This window comes from Amia ocellicauda, chromosome 19 (genome assembly GCF_036373705.1).
Source record: "Amia ocellicauda isolate fAmiCal2 chromosome 19, fAmiCal2.hap1, whole genome shotgun sequence".
NCBI lineage: Eukaryota > Metazoa > Chordata > Actinopteri > Amiiformes > Amiidae > Amia > Amia ocellicauda.
This window is the reverse complement of record NC_089868.1, coordinates 24,838,381-24,860,640: the sequence shown is the minus strand read 5'-3', so window position 1 is coordinate 24,860,640 and position 22,260 is coordinate 24,838,381. Positions and strand designations below refer to the sequence as shown.

Sequence of the window (22,260 nt, the reverse complement as noted above, 5' to 3'; positions counted from 1 at the left end):
ACCAGAGAGCGGATGACCTACTTATTCCGGGAGAGTCGTTCCCCCGTCATCTGCTGCGTTAGAGACCCTATCGCTACATCTTTTCCCGAAAGCTGGAAATCTATCTGCACAATTAGCTGTGTGCAAAAAAAACAGTTCAAGTGAATAATATAAACTGCTAATCTTAATATTTGCTTTTTTATTTGTTTGATGGCGATCAATTACGCGGCTCTTTTGTACTGCGCGTGTCTGCAGGCCAGACTCCTGATTTAACCTCATTTAAAAGGCTGATTTGGTGACCTATTTATTTAATCGCAATTGATTTTCAGTTTTCATTAGTTTGGCGTTTCTGTTGTTCTCTGTCCTGAGGCGGTCAGCTGACACGGCCAGTTACGGACTGAAGAAAGCAGGCCTGGTTTAATGGCAGTGCATTCTGGGAGCAGCCCTCTGCTACTCTCAGCTGAACTTCCCTGGTGTGTCGGCGTTGTGCTGATCTGTGTCGGAGGCGTCTCTGTGATTGTTGACAAGAACCAGGTTTTTCGTGGCGTTTCTCCGTTTACAGTTTCGCTGCCTACATTGAGACACCATGACCTTTTCCTGATGGGTCTTCAAGTGTTGCTGGGCACTGAACTTGTCAAGTCGGTTCACAGCTTTGTGTAATGAACAATTGTATGTGTGGGCCTGGCCAACCTCAGTGAATTGTTTTGCTATATAGGTGAGAGGGGGAAGAGCAGAGGCAACAACTAGGGTGTTTGAAATAATCCCTTCATGTCAAAAACCAATTAATCAATCAGTCAGTTAATTGTATAAGGAGTAAGGAGTTTGCTCAGTGTTCTCCATAGTTGTGAGAGTTTAGAAGAACAGACCACTATTAGATCTGAAAACACAAAACACAATCTATATTTTCTGGAAATATCTATCTATCTATATCTATATTGTGTGTGTGTGTGTGTGATTTTTTCTCTTGGTTATGACTAATCTGTGTTATTAGTTGGAAATTCATGATTGGCTTTCCCCTCTGAGTAGCCAGAAGACGAGATTCAAATGAAAAATTGTAAAAGACAGAAAATCTATTTCCGTTCCTTTTTCCATGTGAATAAAACTGAAACCTGCGAGACGTATTGATGAGTCAGCACTGTGCACGTTCGTAAAATAAATTCAGAAAACGTCAATACATTCAATCTGTGAAGGAGGGGGATCTGAGACCGAGACCGAGAGGTTCCCCGTCAGGACAGATTCAGTTGCGAAACGAAGAGCGTTTAGGGCGTCTCCGCTTAATGCACAAAGACAGCGATCAGTCAGTGTCTGTGTCACACAGGCCTCCTGCGCAGAGAAATCCGTCTGTGAGCCTCCGCAGCTCCGTGTGGATTACCTCAGCCACCTGGGAGAAATAATAATAACCTTGCACAGCAGTGCAAGATAAAAAGGAAATAATTAAAAAACAATAGACATGGCTGGAGGCTAATGTCACGCAGAACGAGGATGTTTAATGGGATTTCAGTCTCTGTTTAGAGCGAGGATCAGCTTCGAGGGTACAAAGGTCTTCCCCTTCTCACCGATGTTATAATTTTAGCGGCAATGTAAAACACAGTGTCGGTGGCCCCAACTCACCGAGGAGCAGCTCTGTGTGACGCCCGCAGGACGCAGCTGGGGCCCGTTAGTCACAGATTCACTTCTGGTCTGAAATGATCGGTGGTAAATGATGTCATGCAGCCAGGTCACAGTTTCAGAGATCGTCCCGCACTGAATGTAAACTCTGGGCACAACTTAATGAGCGCCAGTGCGTTAATGAGGTTGAATATCCTGAAGTAAACAACCTCAGATGCCTTTCATGTCTGGGAGTTTATTCTCTTTATTAATGAACGTTGAGCATCAGCATAAGGTTGACCTGCATCAACGCACAACATCAACATGCGGCAGCTCAGCAACGTACAGAGACGGTTTCTTGGAGGCACTGAAGACTTAACAATATTTGTTTGTCTATATATAGACTATATAAAAAGGTATACCAGTCCCAGGCGATCACTGTTACTTTTAACTTGTGTTTTCCATGTGTGTTAGTGGGCAACTGCAGTTTCTGCTCATGTTTCTTCAGCCCCTTTGTATCAGCTTGCGTTGTGTGTCTGTGTGCGGCTGCAGCTGCGTCTAACTCCTAGCTTCATGCATGCGCCCGCCGTTACATAACCGCATCCCGGGCACACGGCTGAACTGGTCAACTCAGATGACATTTGTTTCTCTCTCCCTGTTATATAAGTCTGCAAAGACACGGAGCAGCTCGGCGACTCATCCTTTATTAATAGAGTGCTGGCTTACATTTAGATTTTTGTTAACTACGCCAAGCAGACGCAAATAGTTTCAGTCTGCTTTTCATCTCAGCCTTTTTAATTAAACATGCTTCAATTAACGACCGCCCCATGCCATGTGCAGCGCGGCGCGTGCGTTCGGCGCCCTTTCATTTGCAGACGCGGAAGTCCGGGGACGGTCCATTATTTAAGACGCAAACACGGTAACTCCCACAACACTGAATGAGAGAGGAGTGCCAAGGTGCTGGGTTTCTGGGAAAGTCCTGCTCTTGGCTCCTGTGCCAGGTTTTGACTTTGGCACCTACCTACCTACCTGACACAGGAGCCAAGAGATCTCGATCGGGAGAAACCGCGATCCTCGGGCTCAGTTAATTTCTTTTTTGGGGGTATTCTTTCCGTTCGCTCTTTTCTCTTGCTTTCTTATTTGATCCGACCACAACAGCAGCAGAGTTCAGCCAAAGGCTTCTCAACACATTCGCAGCAGACCCACGGACGACCTCTCACTGCAGCAGAGAGCCAGCTGGCCAGGGAACGAGCGAGTCTGCGGTGCCAGGATGAGAGAGCTCTCTCAGTGGTCTCTCTCTGAACTCGGGGCACGACCGCCAGGCCCCTCGGCACACAGTCCGCTTTACACAACTGACTACCCTCGGGGTTTTGGCGTTCTGTAGCCGATGAGAGAGAGGTTTTTGTATACTTAAGAACATAAGAACGTAAGACAGTGTCCAGTCGAGAGGAGCCCATTCGCCCCATCGTGCTCGTTTGGTGTCCATTAATAACTAAGTGATCAAGGATCCTATCCAGTCTGTTTTTGAATGTTCCCAAATTGTCTCTTCAGCCACATCGCTAGGGAGTTTGTTCAGATTGTGACGCCTCTCTGTGTGAAGAAGTGTCTCCTGTTTTCTGTCTCGAATGCCTTGAAGCCCAATTTCCATTTGTGTCCCGGGTGCGTGTGTCCCTGCTGATCTGGAAAAGCTCCTCTGGTTTGATGTGCTCGATGCCTTTCATGATTTTGAAGACTTGGATCAAGTCCCCACGTAGTCTCCTCTGTTCCAGGTTAAAAGGTTCAGGTCCTCAGTCTCTCAGTAGGACATTCCCTTCAGACCTGGAATAAGTCTGGTTGCTCTCCTCTGAACTGCCTCTAGAGCAGCGATATCTTTCTTGAAGTGTGGAGCCCAGAACTGTCCACAGTATCCAGATGAGCTCTAACTAGTGCATTGCACAGTCCTTGTTTGCCCCAGTAACAAATCTGTCAATTTTGTGGCATTATCCCTTCGAGGGATTCATTATTTGATTTGGCAGAGGTATTGTGTATCATTCACTATTTTCAAGATACCATTTAGTCCATGATTTATAAAAATGCAGGCTTGAACACACTAGGGGAGTACAAATCTGCCATGAATAAACCTGGCATTTTTGCGTTTGTGTATTCCCTCTTTACCTGTAGACGAAGCAACAAGCATGCTTTAGCGGTGTGATTAGATTACTGGTATCATTTTTTATCCATTTAGATATCGTCAGGTGTGGAATAAAACGGATCTGCCTTGCGAACTAAATAAATAAACAAACAAATACAATTTACGTCCTGTGCCGAGCTGAGGGGCGAACAATAGCTCAGAGTCAGACTCAGGAGTCTCGGGTTGTTGTGTTACTTACATTAATACTGCTGCTCGGCGGGGGAGCACAAATAGCCGACGCGGGAGCAGTCAGCAGTCTGAGGTGATCAAATAAATCAGATCTGATTTCAGCAGAAGCGGAGTGGGGGATGGGGGGGTTTTGCTTGTTCACAGGAAGGCCGGGGAGCTGCGTTCCCTCGCGGTGTGAAGATGTGAGAAGTTGTGTAGGGATGCGGGGGTGCGGGGGGATTGCTGGAAGGCGGAGGGTGGGAGTTGTAGGACAGCCGGGGTCGTTTATCTTCCCGGGCTCTGTCACGCACAGGGTCGCAGGTTAAAGAGTATTTATTGACAGGAGAGACAGTGGGGAGGCGGCCGGAAACCGTACTTTCAGTTTAATCAAATTAGGGTCGATTGAGCCTCTCTGTGCGGCTCCGGTGTGCCATCGATTAGCTGTGTCAGGTCCGGGAGGAGACGTGATGGAGGGAGCCTGACCTCTTGTCCTCCTGCTCACACCCCCACACCCCGCACTGCACCCCTGGGGCAGACGGAGATCATGTCGGGAGACCTCAGAGTTAAGAGAGCACTTGGACCACAGTCCTCTGCACCAGCCTGGCTGGCTCCACACAGCGCTGAAGGACGGCCGAGCTTCAGTCTTGGTGTTAGATGTTCCAGGGGAGACATTTCTGCATGTATGGATGGATGGAGATTGTATGACGTAATTAAACGTAAAGACGAGCATATTGCCAGAGCAGTTAGTGTGTCGTTCTGGAGGCAATGAGGAAGAGTCTTCACTCCTTCCGGGCATGGGACGTTCAGTCGCTCACAGGGTACCAGGAAGAAGGCACACATTTTTTACCCACAGTTCCTTGGTGCAATTTGATCTGCAGCATCAGAGAACTGAGTGGGAGACGCTCTCTGCTGCAGTCCTGCAAACAAAGGAAAATACATCTCTGCTCTGTCCGGCAGTTTTCTCCACAAACCCTCCATGGCCTTTGTGATCGTCACAGAGACCGACGGTGCCCCCTGGTGAGAGTCTGCCGAACTGCAGCCCTTTTTAAAGTGGCCGGCTGTAACACATGGATGGTGGCAGTATTAATCAGGATGCAGTTATTCTGATGCACCCTGGAGCAACTGTCACGACTTTCCTGCACTGGAAATATGATGAATATATAATAAACACATCCATAATAAATTCCTCTTCTTGTTCATTAAAGCCAAGAATTAAGCGCCCTGAAGTGAGAAGGCAGACGAGATCATAATGATGACGATGATTTGAGTTGTAAAACAAAGCTTCTGTGTGCGACGCGAGGATCGCCTTGATCTGAGATTTTTATATGTTTTTATTACATTTGAGGGAAGACGTTGATGAAAGACATTACTTACATTCACAGGTGTTGCTTCCCTTTAGAAGCAGTATTTAGGTTTAATTTGTTGATGCAGATGGGACACACACACACACAAACAGATTCACACACATGCACACAGAGACACACATACACACACGAACAGAGATTCACACACGCATGCACACACATACACATGCACACAGAGACGCACCCCATGCACACATACACACAGATATACACACACACGCATGCACACACACACACATGCACATAGAGATGCACACACAGACACACACACACACGCACACACAGACAGGCATACACACATGCACACAGACGCACAAGCACACACACCTCAGTACCCGACACACGTGCACTTCGGGTGAAGCTTAACTACTCCCTGGCAAATTGAAAGGCTAAAGCGCACACGTCATAAACCTGTGGCCTTTCAGACCCCTGATCAATAAATCATTTTCAGGCGACGCGGCTCATTTTAAAGCAGTGCGTTATGTGTGTGTGCGAGCGAGTGTTTGTGATGCAGACCGCCAGAACGCCTCTTGATAGCCTGCCCCCGAGCCCCTCACACTAAATAGCTTCCTGCTAAAATGCTGATCCCCTCAATACCGCGCCGCCATCGTGCGCAGGAGAGCGTTCCCTCGGCATGAAAGACCCAGAAATTGGTTTCTGTCTTCTTAATAGAAGGGGATCAGATCTAAAAAGCTCAAGTATTCTCCTTAAGTGACAAGGGGTGTTGGAGCAGGCGTGGGGTTTTATGGAGGGTTTTATTTACCCTCGGCTGAGGTGGTCAGGTACCATCACAGGACTGTCACTAGAACAGTGTGTTTGGTTTCTTCTGGAAAGGCTCGACAAGACTGAACTTTTGAGATCTCTATCTACGGCTAAGTTAACAGTTAATGGCGTAAATTGCATGCAAATCGAACGCAGTGGGGGGTACAGAAAGGGCAAGAGCTAACTGTCCCGGCTAAACACCCAGGACTGAGACAGAAAGACAGCATAAGAGGCCCCCAGTGAGAGGCGCTTTTGTTCTCTTGACTACTTCACTGTTTTTCCGAATAAAAAGATCCTGAAGTGAAAGGCGCTGCACTGGTATTAACACGCAGCCCTGGTGTGCATTTAATCTGCTAATTAAATACCTGGTGTGTCTCTGTTCTCCTCTCTTCACTTCACTGAAAACCATCCTTAACCTAAAACCCTGTCTGATCGGCTTTTGTTTTGTCCTTGTGCTGCATTTTCACGATTGAGTTTTTTGTCGCTCGGTGGTATACATGTCACTCAAACAAAAAGGGAATATATGGATAGATAAATAATTTGTGTGGCAACAAAGGGGACCAGCAGGCAAATTAAAATTCCTTTTCTTCTCCGGGCTGTTTTCACATTCATAACCTATTCTCCGTTCTGTATGAAGCCAGAAAGGATGTGGTTTTTGCAATTATGTGTGCAGCGTGTTTTTTGAATACCAATGTGTGTCCGTTACACGTGTAATCCTCGCAGAGTTGCTCGGCGCATCCGGGAGTCTTTGTGTCACCTGCATCAAAGGCAGCCCAGTGTTTACTCGCACAGTTTCATGTAGTCAATACCTTTTTCTTGTTGCATTTTATATTTGGATTTATATTTGCATATTAAGCTCTGGGATGTCGTAATTCAATACCCATTTTGAATACAAATCTGAAGTATTGTTGCAGGAATAAATATATATATTTCTTAATCTACTTAAGCGTCCGTCTCTGCAACCCAGTTCAGCAGATTAATCTGCATATGGTTTCATAGTTATTATAAGAAAGTCTAACCCGATGTCACTCTTATTAGCACAGTTTGGGACCAAATGTGAATGTACAGGTCCCTTAATTAGATATCCACTGTGCACGTAATTTACACAAACGAACGAGGCAATCGTGCTCGAACATTGGGTGGGAAAAACACACAGAAGTTACCAGTAATGACAGTGCTGTATCATATGAGAACATGTCACTCATACAAGACACTGGCCCTCGGCAAAATGGAGTCTAAATATTGGGGCCATTGAGCAACTTGTGCATATTTACATACATGCAAACAAGGACGACAACTGTGTACGTGCAAAGATGACAGCTGCTCTCAGAGTTCAGGGTCTGCAAATATTTAATGATCATATATCATTAATCATCATATATTTGCTGAGACAATTTGTCATTATTTTCCCAGTGCAAATGTTATGTAGATAAAATAAATACATTAATATATATATATATATATGCATTTATATTAATTTGCAATCACCATTAATACGTTTCCACCAGTAAATGAGAGAAAACTGAACAGCGTGTCCAAGTACAAGCACTGTACATGTGTTGTGGGAGTCAGTGTGTGTCTGTGTTGCTCTCTGATTGTGGTTCAGCCACAGTTCACTGGCACAGCTGTGCGTTTAATAGCCAGGAGGAACCTCGACTCTCTGAGCCGCCGCGGTCAAGGTCTTTGCCTGAGGTTCCTGCTACTTCTCAGGAGTTACGTCCCAGAAATGAACCACTGCCTTCAAATTCCAACACAGTAGCAGTCTTCGCCGATCACGAAAATTTCATATGCATGCCTACAATTTGAAATACAAATCTTACTTAATTAGGATTTGATAAAGGAAACTCAACTAAAGGGAGAATGGGGGGTGTTTTCTCGGAGCAAAGGACAGCAAAGCAAAGCTCAGTAAGGCAATGCATCTGAGTGTGCCTGCTCCCGGTGCTAATGTAATGCCCCGCAGCGCTGTGGTGACTCACGCCCGTCCTATCGCCCGAGAACACGTTGCTGCGCCGCCCTGCGCTCCATGTGGGAAGACGGGTTTGTGAATCCAGCTTTACACGCCGTAAATTGTGCCTTTCATGCCGGATTGCATAAAGGGGACGTCTGTGAAGGCAGTGTCCACAGGCGGGCACAATACTGCCGCTGCACACCGCTTTAAATCCCATCCACTCCTCTGCCAGTTATTTCAGTACTGGCATTGTTGTGTAGATGTAGAACAGTGTGTGTTAGTGTTCAATCCTTGCATAAAGGGGGCTGGGAACTGACTTCGTTTAATAATAATTATAAAACTTATCCACAGAATTCGTCAGGCAATCTTCACAGCATTCATTGCTAACAGACGCCCGATTTTCTGGCTGGCTGAATGTATTACTTAAACGTATAATGAATCCAGTTATGGATGCTATTGTGTTTTTTAGTGGGATTGTTGGTTTGAAAGGATTTATTTACCCCTGAAAAGTGAAGCATCCATAGAAGTGGAATATTGCATAATATTCTAAACTGATCCTAATCTTCTAATCTGCTCTGTGATCTCGCCCCTTGTCTCTGTGAGGGGTTTATGTTTCCTACGTTAGCTCCGTACTCCGAGCAGATCAGTGTCACACATCAGAGCAGCGCCGTGTCTGTCGTGTGTGTTTGTACTGTGTGTGCTCGTACTCGACAGCTCTGCTTCCTCCGGGGATGGATGGGGGGAGGGGAGAAGGTTGGAGGGAGGAGTAGAGGGGGGTTACACACCATGCAGTTAATCAGGCACGTTGGTGTTAGTAGTGGGATTTTCTAATCTCTGTTCTTTCCATCTCCTGGCAGCGTCCTTGGGGCAGGCTGATCTCCCGGAGCCACTACCCCTCCCGGACCTCGTTCCCACCACCGTGATGAGACTCATCGAGGCCATAGAGACACAGGGTAGGTGTTCTGCTCCTCTGTCAAGTGCCAGAGCGTGAGCAATCGAGCGCATGCCAGCCAAAACCCCTCACACAGATTGGAGCCTCTGTGTACGGTCTCAGATTACTTGTTTTAGGTGGCTTTTTTTATTTTGAAAGGATTAAGAAGCCATGAATTGTATTAGGAAAACAGAAAAAGAAAATAAGAAAAGAGAACCTTACTGTTTCAATGTGATCTTGTGCCAAACCTGCAAACTGCTTTGCTATTGCTCTGCGGTCCATGATTATAAGAGATTTTCTGCCAGATATGCAATAAAATTCTTCCACCAGATTGTCTTTGAGGCTGATATCTTTTTGTTTGTTCTCCTCCTTTAGGTTGGGAGAGCGAGACCCTCTACAAAGCCCCTCTAAGCACCTCTGGCCACCTGGAGCTCAGACAGGCCCTAGAGACAGGTGAGTCTCACAAAGATGCCCCGGCATTTCTCGCCTTCTAGGCCTCTTTCAAAGTTCAGCAAAATGGTTGCTGCTTTTTTGTGAACCATGGATGTTATTTTGTTTTTGTGTACATGCCCACATCATTTAGTTTTCATAATTATTCATAGTCGTGAGGTGTTTTGTGATGCTGAGGTTAAGGAAGAATCCTGGAGTTGCGTTCAAAGCAGACCTATTTTAAGAACACATGGGAGACTCTAACACCAGCTGTGCGTATGAGTTAGATGTGACTTTCAAAAGTAAAAGTTGGGAATCCTTGGTTCAACTTTGCCGTGAAGTTCATGTAAAGTACCACAAGGGAGTGCTGTGGATCAACAGTTTGTAGACGCACTTTTAGGCACAGCCGTTGTGAAGCCAGTGTTCGGGTCCAAATTTACAAAAGGGTATTCATTATGTTACTTCTAATGGAATGATGTATCAGCATGTATATAACACGTAACATACACGTCGAGAGCAGAATGGTTCTCCGCTGAAATGGATGTCTGTATTGTTGTAAAGCCCATATTCTCACCAGAAACAATGTCCCGCTGTTTCTCCGCCACCATCCATATTCACGCAGGAACTTCTCGAGTGGCTTGATGACAGTAATTGAACTGTTCCGTTCCGTCGGTATCTGATAAGGAGGCTGAGACTCCAAACCGCGGCTCCTAAACAACCGAACGACAGTCCCATTAGGACAGGCGCTGGAGCTCATCATCGAAGGGCTACGATTACAGCTCGACACGCGTGTACGCAGGAGGAGTGCACGCAACTTAACATCTCGGTGTTAAAACAGTACTGGTTTACTCTTGACGAATGCACTAGCCATCCCCTCGGACCACTTGGCTGTTTCTGCACCACGTGTTTTTATTTTACCCCGGCACCCGAGACGAAACAATCTGGCATAATAATATAATGCGCTTCCGAAGCCGAAAATAGTCCATCGATCACGAGAGCATGGATGCAGGTCTGGAGAGGAGATGAAGAGAAACAGAGGACGACAGTGCCTGGATGTCAGAAATGGTCGTTTAAACATCCGCCGAATTATTGTCCGTTACGTAAACCATTCTCTCTCTTGGCGAGCTTTCGGTGTCTGGCCTGGGCTCTGGGGTTCCTCAGGTGGTGAAGCACGATTCGCTTGATGTTTCGAATACAGAAAAAAGTAAGAGTCGGGGGAATCTTGTGATCTTGTACTTTGCATCACCTACACCTGCAGATGACCAACATCCCAATCAAGTGCAGCCCTTAGACAAGCAGAAGCCCATGGACCAACCTGTGAACAATTATTGGTTGTCTGATCCCTATGTAGACAACACAACTAACACAGCTACTCTACAAACATTTTACTTTCACAGCTCTCCATAAAACTGTGTTGTGCAGGACCTAAAACAACAAGAAACAAGAAACTAAAAGAGGGAATATACATATATATATCAGTTTTACAATGTTTACAAGTGACTTTCAGCAGGACAACTGGTAGGATCTCTTGTGATGCTGGGAATGAAAGAGTGTGTGATTTTCGAATGAGAAAGATGTGGCTGCAGCTGCACAGAGGGCTGATCAGGACCTGGCCGGACTGCCTGCCTGTCTGCCTGTAGAAAAAAACTGCACAGAATTTCCGCACCGCGTCTCACAGTCAAAGCACAGCGTGTTTATTATTATTATTATTGTGTTGCTGCTGTTGTTGTCATTTCTCTTTCGTTTTTCTCAATTGTGCTGCGCTCAGCACAAAAACAAAAGAAGAAAACGATGCTCAACCTCAGCACCCCCCCCCCCCCCCGCAATAATCGGTGCTGATTGGCCACAGGTGATGTCATCGCATGTGCAATAGTCAATAACCTATTAGAGCTATAGATTTTACAATCATCTGGGGAAAATGCACTTTTGCTGCCAAAGCTGATTTTTATTACAGTAATTCACTGAGCGCTGCGATTAATAGACAGGGGCGTTTGTCACGAAGCTAATGTAATCTCAGAGCCGAACGTGACGGACTGTGAATCTGCACCGCGGGAGCGAGGGGTGGCCTCCTGTCAGGACGGGGGCTTTGTTCCTCTCCGCTTGCACTGTTTGTGTTATTTAATAATTTGTGTCAGCTCTGAAAAACGTTTTGCTTTATCTCCCGGAGCCTGAAGTGCTTTTTGTTTCTTCTTGAGCGCACTTTAAAACCTTCCACTAAAAGCTCTCTGGACTCGGGGGTGACTTGAAGACTTATTTCGGTCGACGTCGAGGTTTTAATAAATTACTTATAAATCTGCTTAAGGCTGTTAATGGCTTTTTAACTAAACAGATTTGGAAGGTTTGCTGAGGTTATATATAGACATAAGACAGAGATCTGTGTGTGTGTAGATAGATAGATTGAAAGAACAGTGTTTATATTATCAGCAGAACCCGTAGCCTTTCCATGCTATTCAGTATGCAAGACTGCTCTCTTACAATGAAGATATTAAGGAAGCTTTCCTTAGCAGTGAGTAGCTATAGGGCTGAAGGGTTTGTAGAGGCGTTTAACTGACAATGGTATTATAGCATCGGATGCATTACAGTGTTTTCTTAAGTGGCCAATGTGTGAAGACACTTTTTTATATATAGATTCATATAATGTCTATTTGCCACCTACTAGAGCTGTGTGGGTCTCTATTGCTATCCCAGTTATATCTGGAAGTGATGAAAGAAGCTGACAGGTCTGATTTCAGGCTGCAAGGGGTCAAATTGTCTGTCTGTCTCACCCTCACTTTCTCTCTCTCTCTCTCTGTCATTCACATGTGTCATGAGCTCTTGGCTGTCCAAGCCACTCGTAATCCGACACCGAATCCGACAGCGTTCATTGCTCTGTGAACCCCCCTCTGTTTCCTTGGCTTGACACTGGGTTTAAAACAACAAACACAGAAACCCCAGTAAAATGTTTCACCCGGCACCTCCACGCCCTCCACGATGCTCGAGAGCACGGCTGTGCCCCTGTCCAGTCACACGCTCGACCCGGCTGACCTGTTCGAGACCTGTGGGAGATCGAGGACACGTCTCCACAGCATGTCGGCGGAAAACCACCTTGTTACAGTGCTGGTTACTGGTTCTGCGAATAGCCCTTGCTGAACGTCAGTCAGAGAGGCTAAATGTCAGAAGATTCCCAAGACAGAAGTAACTCTGTTCTTCACTTGTCTTTGATTCATTTTCTCATTATCCTCTCCCATCACAAGGCTGACCACTGCAGCTGGCGCCAGGGAGGACACGGGTCAGAGATGAGGGTGAGGGTGTTCCACAGCGGCCAGGGTGGAGACGGCCGACACTGCGGCTCTGACGGTCTCTGTGGTTTCTGCGAGGAAAGAGAGCCTGTGAACCAGAGATATCTTTCGCTTCGTTGACTGTAATCGGCACGTCTGCCTGGCACCCTTCCCCCTGCCGGGCCGGGGAACACAACCGCACCGCGGAGAACGCAACGGCCGAGGCTATTCATGTCATGAGAACCAACATGCTTTCCTCTTATTCTTAAGAGGAACACATACGTGCATGTGTAATCTAACGTCCCTCTGCTCACATGAGACGTCTGTGCGTGTGCCAGACCAGAGCTCTTGAGGTGAAGTTACCGGCACGTATAAATACGTCTGCTGACCCTCACAAACTGTAAACCTGTCACCTGATGGGCGTCTGTGTTCTGTGGATGCCAGTCGTCCGCGGGGCTCAGCTGCCACCTATTACTGACTCCGTCTGCTGTCTGGTTATGTGCGTGCCCCTATTAAAAGAACCAAAACAAAAACCCCTCCCAGAGAAGCAGAAACGCACCCTGCACGATCACGCAGGCGGCCACTCTGAAGCGCTTGACGACAGGCCTGATTTAGAGCGCAGAAATGCAGACTGGGGGCGGGCGGGGGGCAGTCTCTCGGAACCCAGTCTGTCTCGGCAGGTTCTACTGAAATAACCGCCGCGGATCGTGTTTCGGCACTGCTCCCCCGTCTCTCTCATGCACACACACTGACCCGGGCGATTGGATCAGGTGATCAGGCTGCTCCCGTTGTGCTTCAGTGTCACGGCCACGAGACCATCCCCTGATGCACCCCGGGGGGAAGCCCTGACAGGGGAGGGGCCCGGGGAAGGCGTGGTTCTGCCAAACATCACCAAAATAATCAAAAAAGAAGTCCTTTGCATCCATCGAATTATTTTCTTTCATGATATGTAATGATTGATGTATAGTTTTTTTTATTTGTAACCAAGATAAATACAGTCACATGTTTGTGCAGATCACAGAGATGAGAGAGACAATACCAACGTTACCAACAGCTCATTCCTTTCGCAGTCTTTTCTGTTTCTATTGTAGCTTCATTACCGGGGTCTGATTGTGTTAGTAGGTGTAATTATTGATTCAGTTTTTACACTGCATTGTTCTCATTATTATAATTTTTATCATTAACAGTTTGGTTGATGAAGGAGTGAAATTGATCCTAATGAGCAGAACGGTGCATTCAGATATTGTTTTAAAGCCCCTTCGGACCCTCTCCCTCGAACGTCAAGCCCGGCCCGTCGCCATGAATTAGCATCTCAGACACGTGCGTGTTTACAAAACCAAGACTCCCAAGTGTGCACATTTTATCACTGTAATTGTGTTTTTTTCCTTCTTCTGTGAAGGAAAGTGTGCCTTCAATAACTGGTAAGGATTATTAAAAGACAAAATGAAATGAGGTTTAAATTGATACATTAAGCAATTTATTCCTGTGTTATTAACTATGCATTTGGCTGGGAGGATTTGGGGGGAATGTTCATTAATAAATAAACATGAAGAATGAGGGGCTGTTCCCGTTTTGATTAAAATATCAGTGATAAAGGAGCGTCCTTCGCCGTGCTGCTGAAACATGTTGATTTGCTTTTCGTGTGTTACTAATGAGTGAAATTAAAGATCAGTTTAATTGGAATTAAAAAAAGGCACAAAGGGCGGATCCAGTTTCTCCAAGCTTTGATTAGTGTGGCAGTAGCTGCTGTACGCCACATGTTGTATCATAACGAAGCCCACGGTGCGATAGTGCTGCTCCCGAGAGGAGACACCCGATATCAGGGTTTGAACGTACAGCTGCGGAGCTGAAAAAGCAGCGAGAGTCTCAGAGACGTTATTAAATACTTTCATATGCATTAGGACAATATTACAGTGTCACCTCAGGCAAAGTATCGGTTGTTGTTCAGTTAAATTTTTCTGCGGAGCCCGAGTTTATTGAATTTCCTGCGCAGCCGTGCGATAATTACCCCAGCGTCAATTATTTGTGAATCATGTTATTAATAGAACGTGTAACAGATGTTTTTACTGATAGATGTCATTGCATTTCCATAGGCTAGCCTCAAAGTGGACGTGTCGGTCCTTTTGTTTGTTTGGCTGCCTGCTGTGATGCCTCTGACAGAACCTGTAACATCTACAGCAGGTATTAACCCTCTCAGGGCTGGAGAAGAGAGGTGGATATCCAAACAGATGCCAAAACCATAAAAACATACATAGCTTACACTTCCATGACTCTCTCTCCACGGCCCGGCTGTGTTTCCAGCTCCACTCTGCCGGGACGAACAGCCGAGCACGTCTTGACTGTGCACTGCCAGATATAAAGCCACACCAAGGTCAGAGTGAAGGAAAAAAAACAACGCAGGCGTGTATAAGTGAGGGCTAATGTTCGGTCCTGTAAACAAAACAAGATTAATGACGGCTGCGTGTCACATGCTCGCCTGCGAGAGTGAGTGAGAAAGCCCAGGATCTGTCCTAGGCACCGAGCTGAATTATTCATCTGAAGCCAGTCTCATTTATCTCCTTTCTGATTTTATTTTATTTTCCTGCTCAGCTGGGACTTCAGCCAGTAGGCTTTTGGTTTGGACCGGAGTCTGCGGCTCAGGCTGCCAGCGGTGTTATTACTGGGAGGATGGGGGGTCGGGGCCGTGCATGAGCCGGACTAGACTCCTCTGCTCAGAGGGAAGGGTAAGGGGTGGTTACTCTGCCCATCAGTGGCTTCACGAATAGGGCCCGCAAATATCAATCGCACCGCCTCGGCCTGGACACGCACGTTCTTCACAGGAAAGGCCCGTTTATCCCTTGAAGTCGTTTGCACGAAGCCGAGCGTTTCTTAATCTGCAGGAGAGATCTCACCCGGTGACTTTGCAATCTGTAGTCAAATGAAAAAGACCGGCCGGGGCATCTGTCAAGATGCGCCCACGGTAAACCCGGCGCCGCAGAAAGATAAATCCATTAGGGGAGCCAAGGGCAATGGCACACGTTTCGAACAGGGGGGGGATGCTATGTAGATAAATAGATAAACCGAGGGGGATCAATACTGTATGCAGGGGAGATCGGTGTATAAATTGACAGTGAATTAAATTGACAGCTATATAAATGGATTAAATAAAAGGCGGATGACAGGGGCATGTAGCCAGATTGACAGGATGGAGGACTGTCAATATAGAGGGGAGTTTCTGAAAGACAACTATCAATACGCCGCCCGGGGGGCTGAAGAGATTGATCACCAGATAACTAGAAATACAGGGCTAGTAAAATGTGTGCATTGATTACATGGACAGATGGACAACAGATAGATAGATAACTTTATTTAACAAATCCAAAAAGCAGTTAACATCTTGAAACTTTTTACACCAAACCATATACACCAAAACAGTGAATAGAAAACAACAGACAAGAGAGATCGACAGATTCATTACAAACATCTGTACAGAGATTAATAACAAAGATGGAAAGATGGGAAGCAGGGCCTGATGTGAACGAGACAAATAAAGAGAAATTACAAGATTGGATAGACAGATCGATAGACCCGCTTCTATGTAAGAGTGAGAGAAGGATGGACAGGGAAGCGGAGGGGCGGGGAGGACTGTACGATGCTGTTGTAGGGAATTCATTCGAAACTTGCTGAATGTCACAGAGACCAGGATTTTCCCAGCAGGAACCAAGTTCATCCCTCCATCTGTGTTCAACAATCGGCAGACCAGCCGCAGCCGCTGGCCGAGGGACACACTTGACCCCGGGCTCCTCTCGGCCTGACCTCTCTGCCGCCTGGCTGACCCCCGTGACATCAGGGTGACGGATTAGCAGCCCCCTCTAATCCTTCTGGGAGATTAAACAGCTGCCGGTCATTGGCTGCCCCATCCTCAATGAGACGAGACGGCCCAGCCTTCCGAGTTCGGACGGGCTAAGTCGGCCCTGGCTCTGAATTACAATTGATTTGGGGATTCCCCCTACGAAGCGACAAGCATCTTATCGGGGCCCCCGGCTGAGAGTTCCCGTCTCCCTCTCCGCCCCCGCCTGAGGCAGCAGATTACATTCGTTAGACAATGGGGTTCCCTGATGTCAGGTTTATGGGAGAAGTGCTTTCCCATAATGCTTCACCGCTGAGGGAGGCTGATGGACAGTGTTGTAGAGAGCGATGTTTCTGGTGAATCATGCACAGAACACATTCCCTTTGCAACCGAATTCACATAAGTCAAGTGTTACGTAACCCAGGGAGTGCCAGTTTACTTCTAGTTATCAATATGCAATATCAATCTGTCAAAACTATTTGCACCGTTGCAGACCATGCAAGAGAGACGTTCAGCTGTTAGTCATAGCTATAATCGCAGGTGTGTAGCATAACATTGGACACTCTCCACTGTGTTAAACAATCATACGTACCGCAGAAAAGCCAAACGAGAGAAAAGGAAAACACACACACACACACACACACACATACAAGTCAGCATCATTAATAGTCCTATTATCAGGCCCAGTAGGAGGTCTGCTGAGGTATGGAGAGTTGAAGCTCAATCACGGGCTTCGTGCGTGGTGTCAGCACATTCCCCTGTCCGCCACACCTGCGCCGGGGCGAGCAACACCGAGGAGAGCCGCGCGCCTGACCCCGCACCGTAGTGCAGCTGCGGCAGCCCGGCGACTCCCCGGTGAGTAATTGTATCGGACAGGGATAGGGTCGTAACCGCGGCTTAATGAGCTTCTGATCTCTCAGCGCTTGACGAGTGGAAAGTTTATTAAACAATTAATCAGGAGTGAATCAATGTCATTAACGGGATGCCGCTCTGGGGCCAGACACACGGAGGGGAAGGAGAGGCGGAGAGAGAGCAGTGAGGTTTGAGGACGAAGGGAAGACGGGGCTCGGAGGACAGGCACGGCCGGCCGGCGCGGACAGTTTTACTGAGCCTCCGGCAGGTTCTCTACTTCCTGGCCGTGCTTATCAGTGATGGCACATGACCAGGGCTTGTTATGTCTGGAGAGAACTGTGTTTTGGTATCTGGGAAATGATTTGACTGTCCCCGTAAGATAATTCCACTGTTGCCTCCCCTCAGCTGATCCCTGGAGCTCAGAACGACACTTTATTTATATGTAGTGAGAAAAAAACAATACCTTCCATGCCGAGCTTTCGAAATGAAAAGACATTTGACCTCACTTGAAAGCAGAGTATAATCCGAACTGCCTTTTTACTCCATTATTGTTTTGCTTCCTGGTCTTTGAAGGTTGTTCCTCGGCCGTCTCTGCCAGCAGAATAAAACGTTAACACAACCGCACGGCTGGAGGGCGGACACTGACGGAAATGTAATGCAATAAAGAATAATGTAATCATTGGAATGTAATATACCGGGGGAGGTGGAACGCTTTGTTGGCCCCTTTATTCTAAATACACTTGACATTCGTGACAATCTAACCAAGTCTCTGGTTCTCTTTCAGCTCCCTCCACCGTGGAACTGGATCAGTACGAGCCCCCGGTGTTGGCAGAGGCCTTGCGGACCTATATCCAGGACCTGCCCTCTCCTATCATTCCCGCCGGCATCTACAGTGAACTGGTCTACACTGCCCAGGGTGAGTCAGCTCTGCAGGTCCATCAGAGACTATTGTCCTGGAGAGGTACATGCACATGAACAGCCAGTACTGGCAGGACTCAGACCGCCAAGTCTGCTGGTCCGGTGTAGAAGACTCGATTAGGCTGTTTTGTGGTTTGGTTTGGTTTAAAGACAACGAAAGGCTTTTATAGTGCATAATAAATCCATATTTGTGATATAATTTAAATGAGTGTGTCTTTGCAATTCTGGGTATTGCCCTGACTGAAAAACAGCCCCATTGTTTTGGAGAACATAAGAGCGCACTGTCGTCCGAAGACACACACACAAGTTGCTGTCTCAAAAGGAATGGTATGTGCTTTCGTTCGCCTCTTGCGTCAGACCGCCATCTTTTCCTATCATCCCGCTGTCCTGCTCAGTAATAAAGGAAAGTAAAGTAAACAGAGTTTTTATTGCCTTGTTTTGGACGCCCTCCAGTTTAATATCGTGCTCCGGAGCTCCGCGCGAGAAGTTCTCGGGTCTGACATCGCCGGCTTGTTAAAGAGCAGCCGGATACATATTTTATCACCGCTGGGCAATGTCTCACTCTGGGGCTGCTCTCGGCCGGCAGTGTGGAAGTGTCTGCCTCCTGCCAGGCTGGGAACGGGGGGGATGGGGGGCTGAGGTTACTGCTCGGGTGTTCGTCAGTAAGAACTGTCTGCCTACAATCCTTCAAACGTTTAAATTAGTTTAGTTCAGTTTTCCTCAGGTTTCTCTTGTGATTCGGGCGATTAGATTTAAAGAGTGACAGAATAAAGCAGGGCTCCCACCCCTGAAGGCAGCTGTAGTCCTTTCTTTATCGAATTATGATGGACAGAGAGATTCACTTCACGGGCTGAGAGGCACCTTGGCCTTGACCTCTTAATCTCGGTCTCGGTCTTGGAGGAAATGGGCAGGATGCCATCAAAGAAACATCTCTCGCACAACAGTGTTTCCCACTGCTGTCAAAGTGCATATTTTCTCATTCTTTCTATCTGTTTAGTATTTTATTTCCTTTACTTATTAATATTACCCCTGCTCTCTGTTTTGTCTTCTTCTCATTACTGTCTCCCTCTTCTTGGGAAGTCAGGTTACTCTTACAGTATCTGCAGCCGGAGTCTAGACGTCTTTAAATATAAAACGGGCCTCTGCCGAGGATCTCAGGGAGCCAAATGGTGCTCTTTCTCTACACACACTCGGCTTACAAAGGCCCATCTGGCGAGCCGGGCAGCGCAGGGAAAATGCGAGGAATGTTGTGCGGTGCTGGGAGCCGGGTGCTGGGGGAGGCAGCTGGGATGGTAGAGTTCAATGCTCTGCCCTATTGAAAGGAGGTCAGGCCTCATCAATACCGGCCGGGGGAGCCCTGGCGGGGGGTGTGCCTGTGAACGTGGGCAGGCAGAGCGAGATGAAGGTCAACGCGCTGACCGTGATTAGACCAGGTCTGGGGGAACATGCACTGTCAGCAATCCATCACCGTCACCGGGCCTCCGCTGACCTCCGACCCGGAGACACTTATCTTATATCAGCATGGAAACAGGCCGCTCCTGAATTGCTGGAGTCACAGGGGGTAATTCTTTAAGTCCTAACAAACTAATTAGACCTGCAAATCATTGAGAAATAAAATCATCACAAACCGAAAGAAAAACTCTGTCAAATATACAGACGGGTGACAAATGAAAGGAAAAACCAACATAAAGTGTCTCAGTAAGGTGTTGGGCACCACGAGCCCCAGAACAGCTTCAGTGCTCTTGGCACAGATTCTCTGGACTCTACCGGAGGGATGAAAATTCTTCCAAAAGATATTCCCTCATTTGGGGTTTTGATGATGGTGGTGGAGAGCGCTGTCTAACACGTCGGTCCAAAATCTCCCATAGGTGTTCAGTTTGGTTGAGATCTGGTGATTGTGAAGGCCATAGCATATGATTCACATCATTTTCATCCTCATCACACCATTCAGTGACCCTCGTGCCCTGTGGATGGGGGCACTGTCATCCTGGAAGAGACCACTCCCATCAGGAGAGAAATGTGTCACCATAGGATTAAAGGTGATCACTCAGAATAACTGTGTCATGATTTGCAGTGACCCTTCCCTATAAGGAGACAAGTGGACCCAAACCATGCCAGGAAAATGCCCCCCACAGCACAACAGAGTCTCCGGACCCCCTCACTGTAGGGGTCCAGCAGTCAGGCCTGTCCCGTTCTCTTGGTGTCCCACACATGCACTCGCCCACTTGTCCAGAACACGAGCCAGTTGAGCGTCTGTGTGAACTGCTCAGCATTTGTATACATGCACAGAGCATGATTGGATGTTAATTGTTTAATTGTATTATGCAGTGTACCTGTTTGGAGGCGTCTGCATTCGTTATGTTCCTCCACTCATTTATTCAGGTTTTTCCTTTAATTTGTCACCCTTCACCCGAGAGCCCCGTGTCTGTCTGTGGAGACAGATCCCTGGAAGCGGCGCTAAACCAGGCGTTGTGACCGGGCTTCCCCCCCCCACGCCGGGTCTGTTTGCGCCGATCACATCGCGCTGACGGTGCAGTTTCACCTCGAACACACGGCCACGGCAGCAGCAGCGCATTTCATCACAAACTGGCAAACGTCCCTGCCTGTCTTCTGAACCGCGGCCAAAGCCCACATTTGCCTTGTAATGATGGACGGCCTCTGGAAAGTTAACACACTGACAGACAAAGCGTAACAAAGCAAATAAAGCCGACAAACAAGCAGAGGCCGTGATCTGTTTTCCCTTCGTTACTTGGCAACGTAATCTCAAAATTAAACAGGTACCTACGCTCAGTTGTACTTTTTAAACTTTTTATTATTGGCAACTTCAAATGCTATCTTTACAGGGAAATATTAGTCTTGTTAGACATAACTTTATTCAGGACAGGGAATCCGTTTAAGGGTGGCCTGGTTGTGTTTTTTTGTGAGCTGATGCACAGGGGGTTGTGGTCCGATAACCTGCCCCTCTCTCAAAGTGTCAATGATGGTTGAGGGGAAACATAACCTCCGTCTCTCCATGTCTTTCAGAGACCCAGAGCATGGAGGAGTGCGGGCAACAGCTCAAGAGAATCCTGGAGTCTCCCAGCGTCCCTCAGCCCAACCACCTGCTCCTGCTGCACCTGACCAGACACCTCTGCCGGGTGACTCAGAGCGGGGCTCAGAGCCAGGCGACGGCAAGGCTTGTGGCCCAGGCCTTCAGTGAGGTCCTCTTCAAGCACTCGCTCTCCAGGTAGGGGCTTCCCTGTTCATCTGTGGGTTCGTCGTGGTCCAGGAAATGAGCCCAGGGTGGAAATGTCAACACCAGGACAAGTTGGGATTAATTCATGCCCGAGTAACATTATTATTTAAGAGGCAAAGCAGTGAGACATATCTGAAGTGTGACTCTAAATTGAGTCAATGCAGTCACACAGATGTCAGAAAACATGTCAGCGACCTCGTACGACCCTGGTGTCTGGTTTTAGGAGTTTTAAACCTCTCCACCAAGTCACTGTGCTACTTATATTGAGCACATTTTGAGTATAGCGCCCATGATACAATACCCACTTCGCTCAGACCACACACAGACAGGCATTGACTGCAGGCGTGTCCAGAGGTCATACACCCACGTCTGCACAGAACACGAGGTTAGCAGCGTCTGTTTCGGCGCCGTTTACTTTGCAGTGTCTGTAAATAAATTAAAAACTGTTAATGACTCAGAACGGGAAATATTTATTTAAAGGGCTCCGGCAGAGCGGTTATTGTTTCGGCTTTATTATTTAGATGTCCCGGGACATTTGCATAACTATACCAGTACAGGAACGTTTCCCCCGGAGAGAGAGTTTGATTCGTATGATCCCCTCGACTCCTGTCTCTGTGCCTGAAAGCAGATGTAGAAGCACAAGAACACCGAATACCCATAATCCCACTTAAAACCTGAGCTTCAGGACTTGTGAGAAAGAAAGCCCAACCTGATTTGAATTCTGTTCTCGGAGCAGACGACTGCCCTACATCACTGTCAGCTCTCTCCCGGGTCACACAGGTGTCCCCAAATACCGCAAGCCAGTAATGATGTTAATTGGGATTTGGCTGA

General features: G+C 47.3%; 1 protein-coding gene across 1 annotated transcript in view; it reads left to right on the top strand.

Annotated features, from left to right (window-relative positions):
• The window catches only part of pik3r3b (phosphoinositide-3-kinase, regulatory subunit 3b (gamma)), a 116,461-nt gene that overhangs the window by 26,597 nt on the left and 67,604 nt on the right, over positions 1-22,260 (top strand). The window contains exons 2-5 of the mRNA XM_066692538.1: positions 8,836-8,931; positions 9,285-9,362; positions 18,061-18,192; positions 21,219-21,420. Coding sequence (XP_066548635.1) covers positions 8,836-8,931; positions 9,285-9,362; positions 18,061-18,192; positions 21,219-21,420 — 508 coding nt within the window. The remainder of the gene's footprint in view (positions 1-8,835; positions 8,932-9,284; positions 9,363-18,060; positions 18,193-21,218; positions 21,421-22,260) is intronic.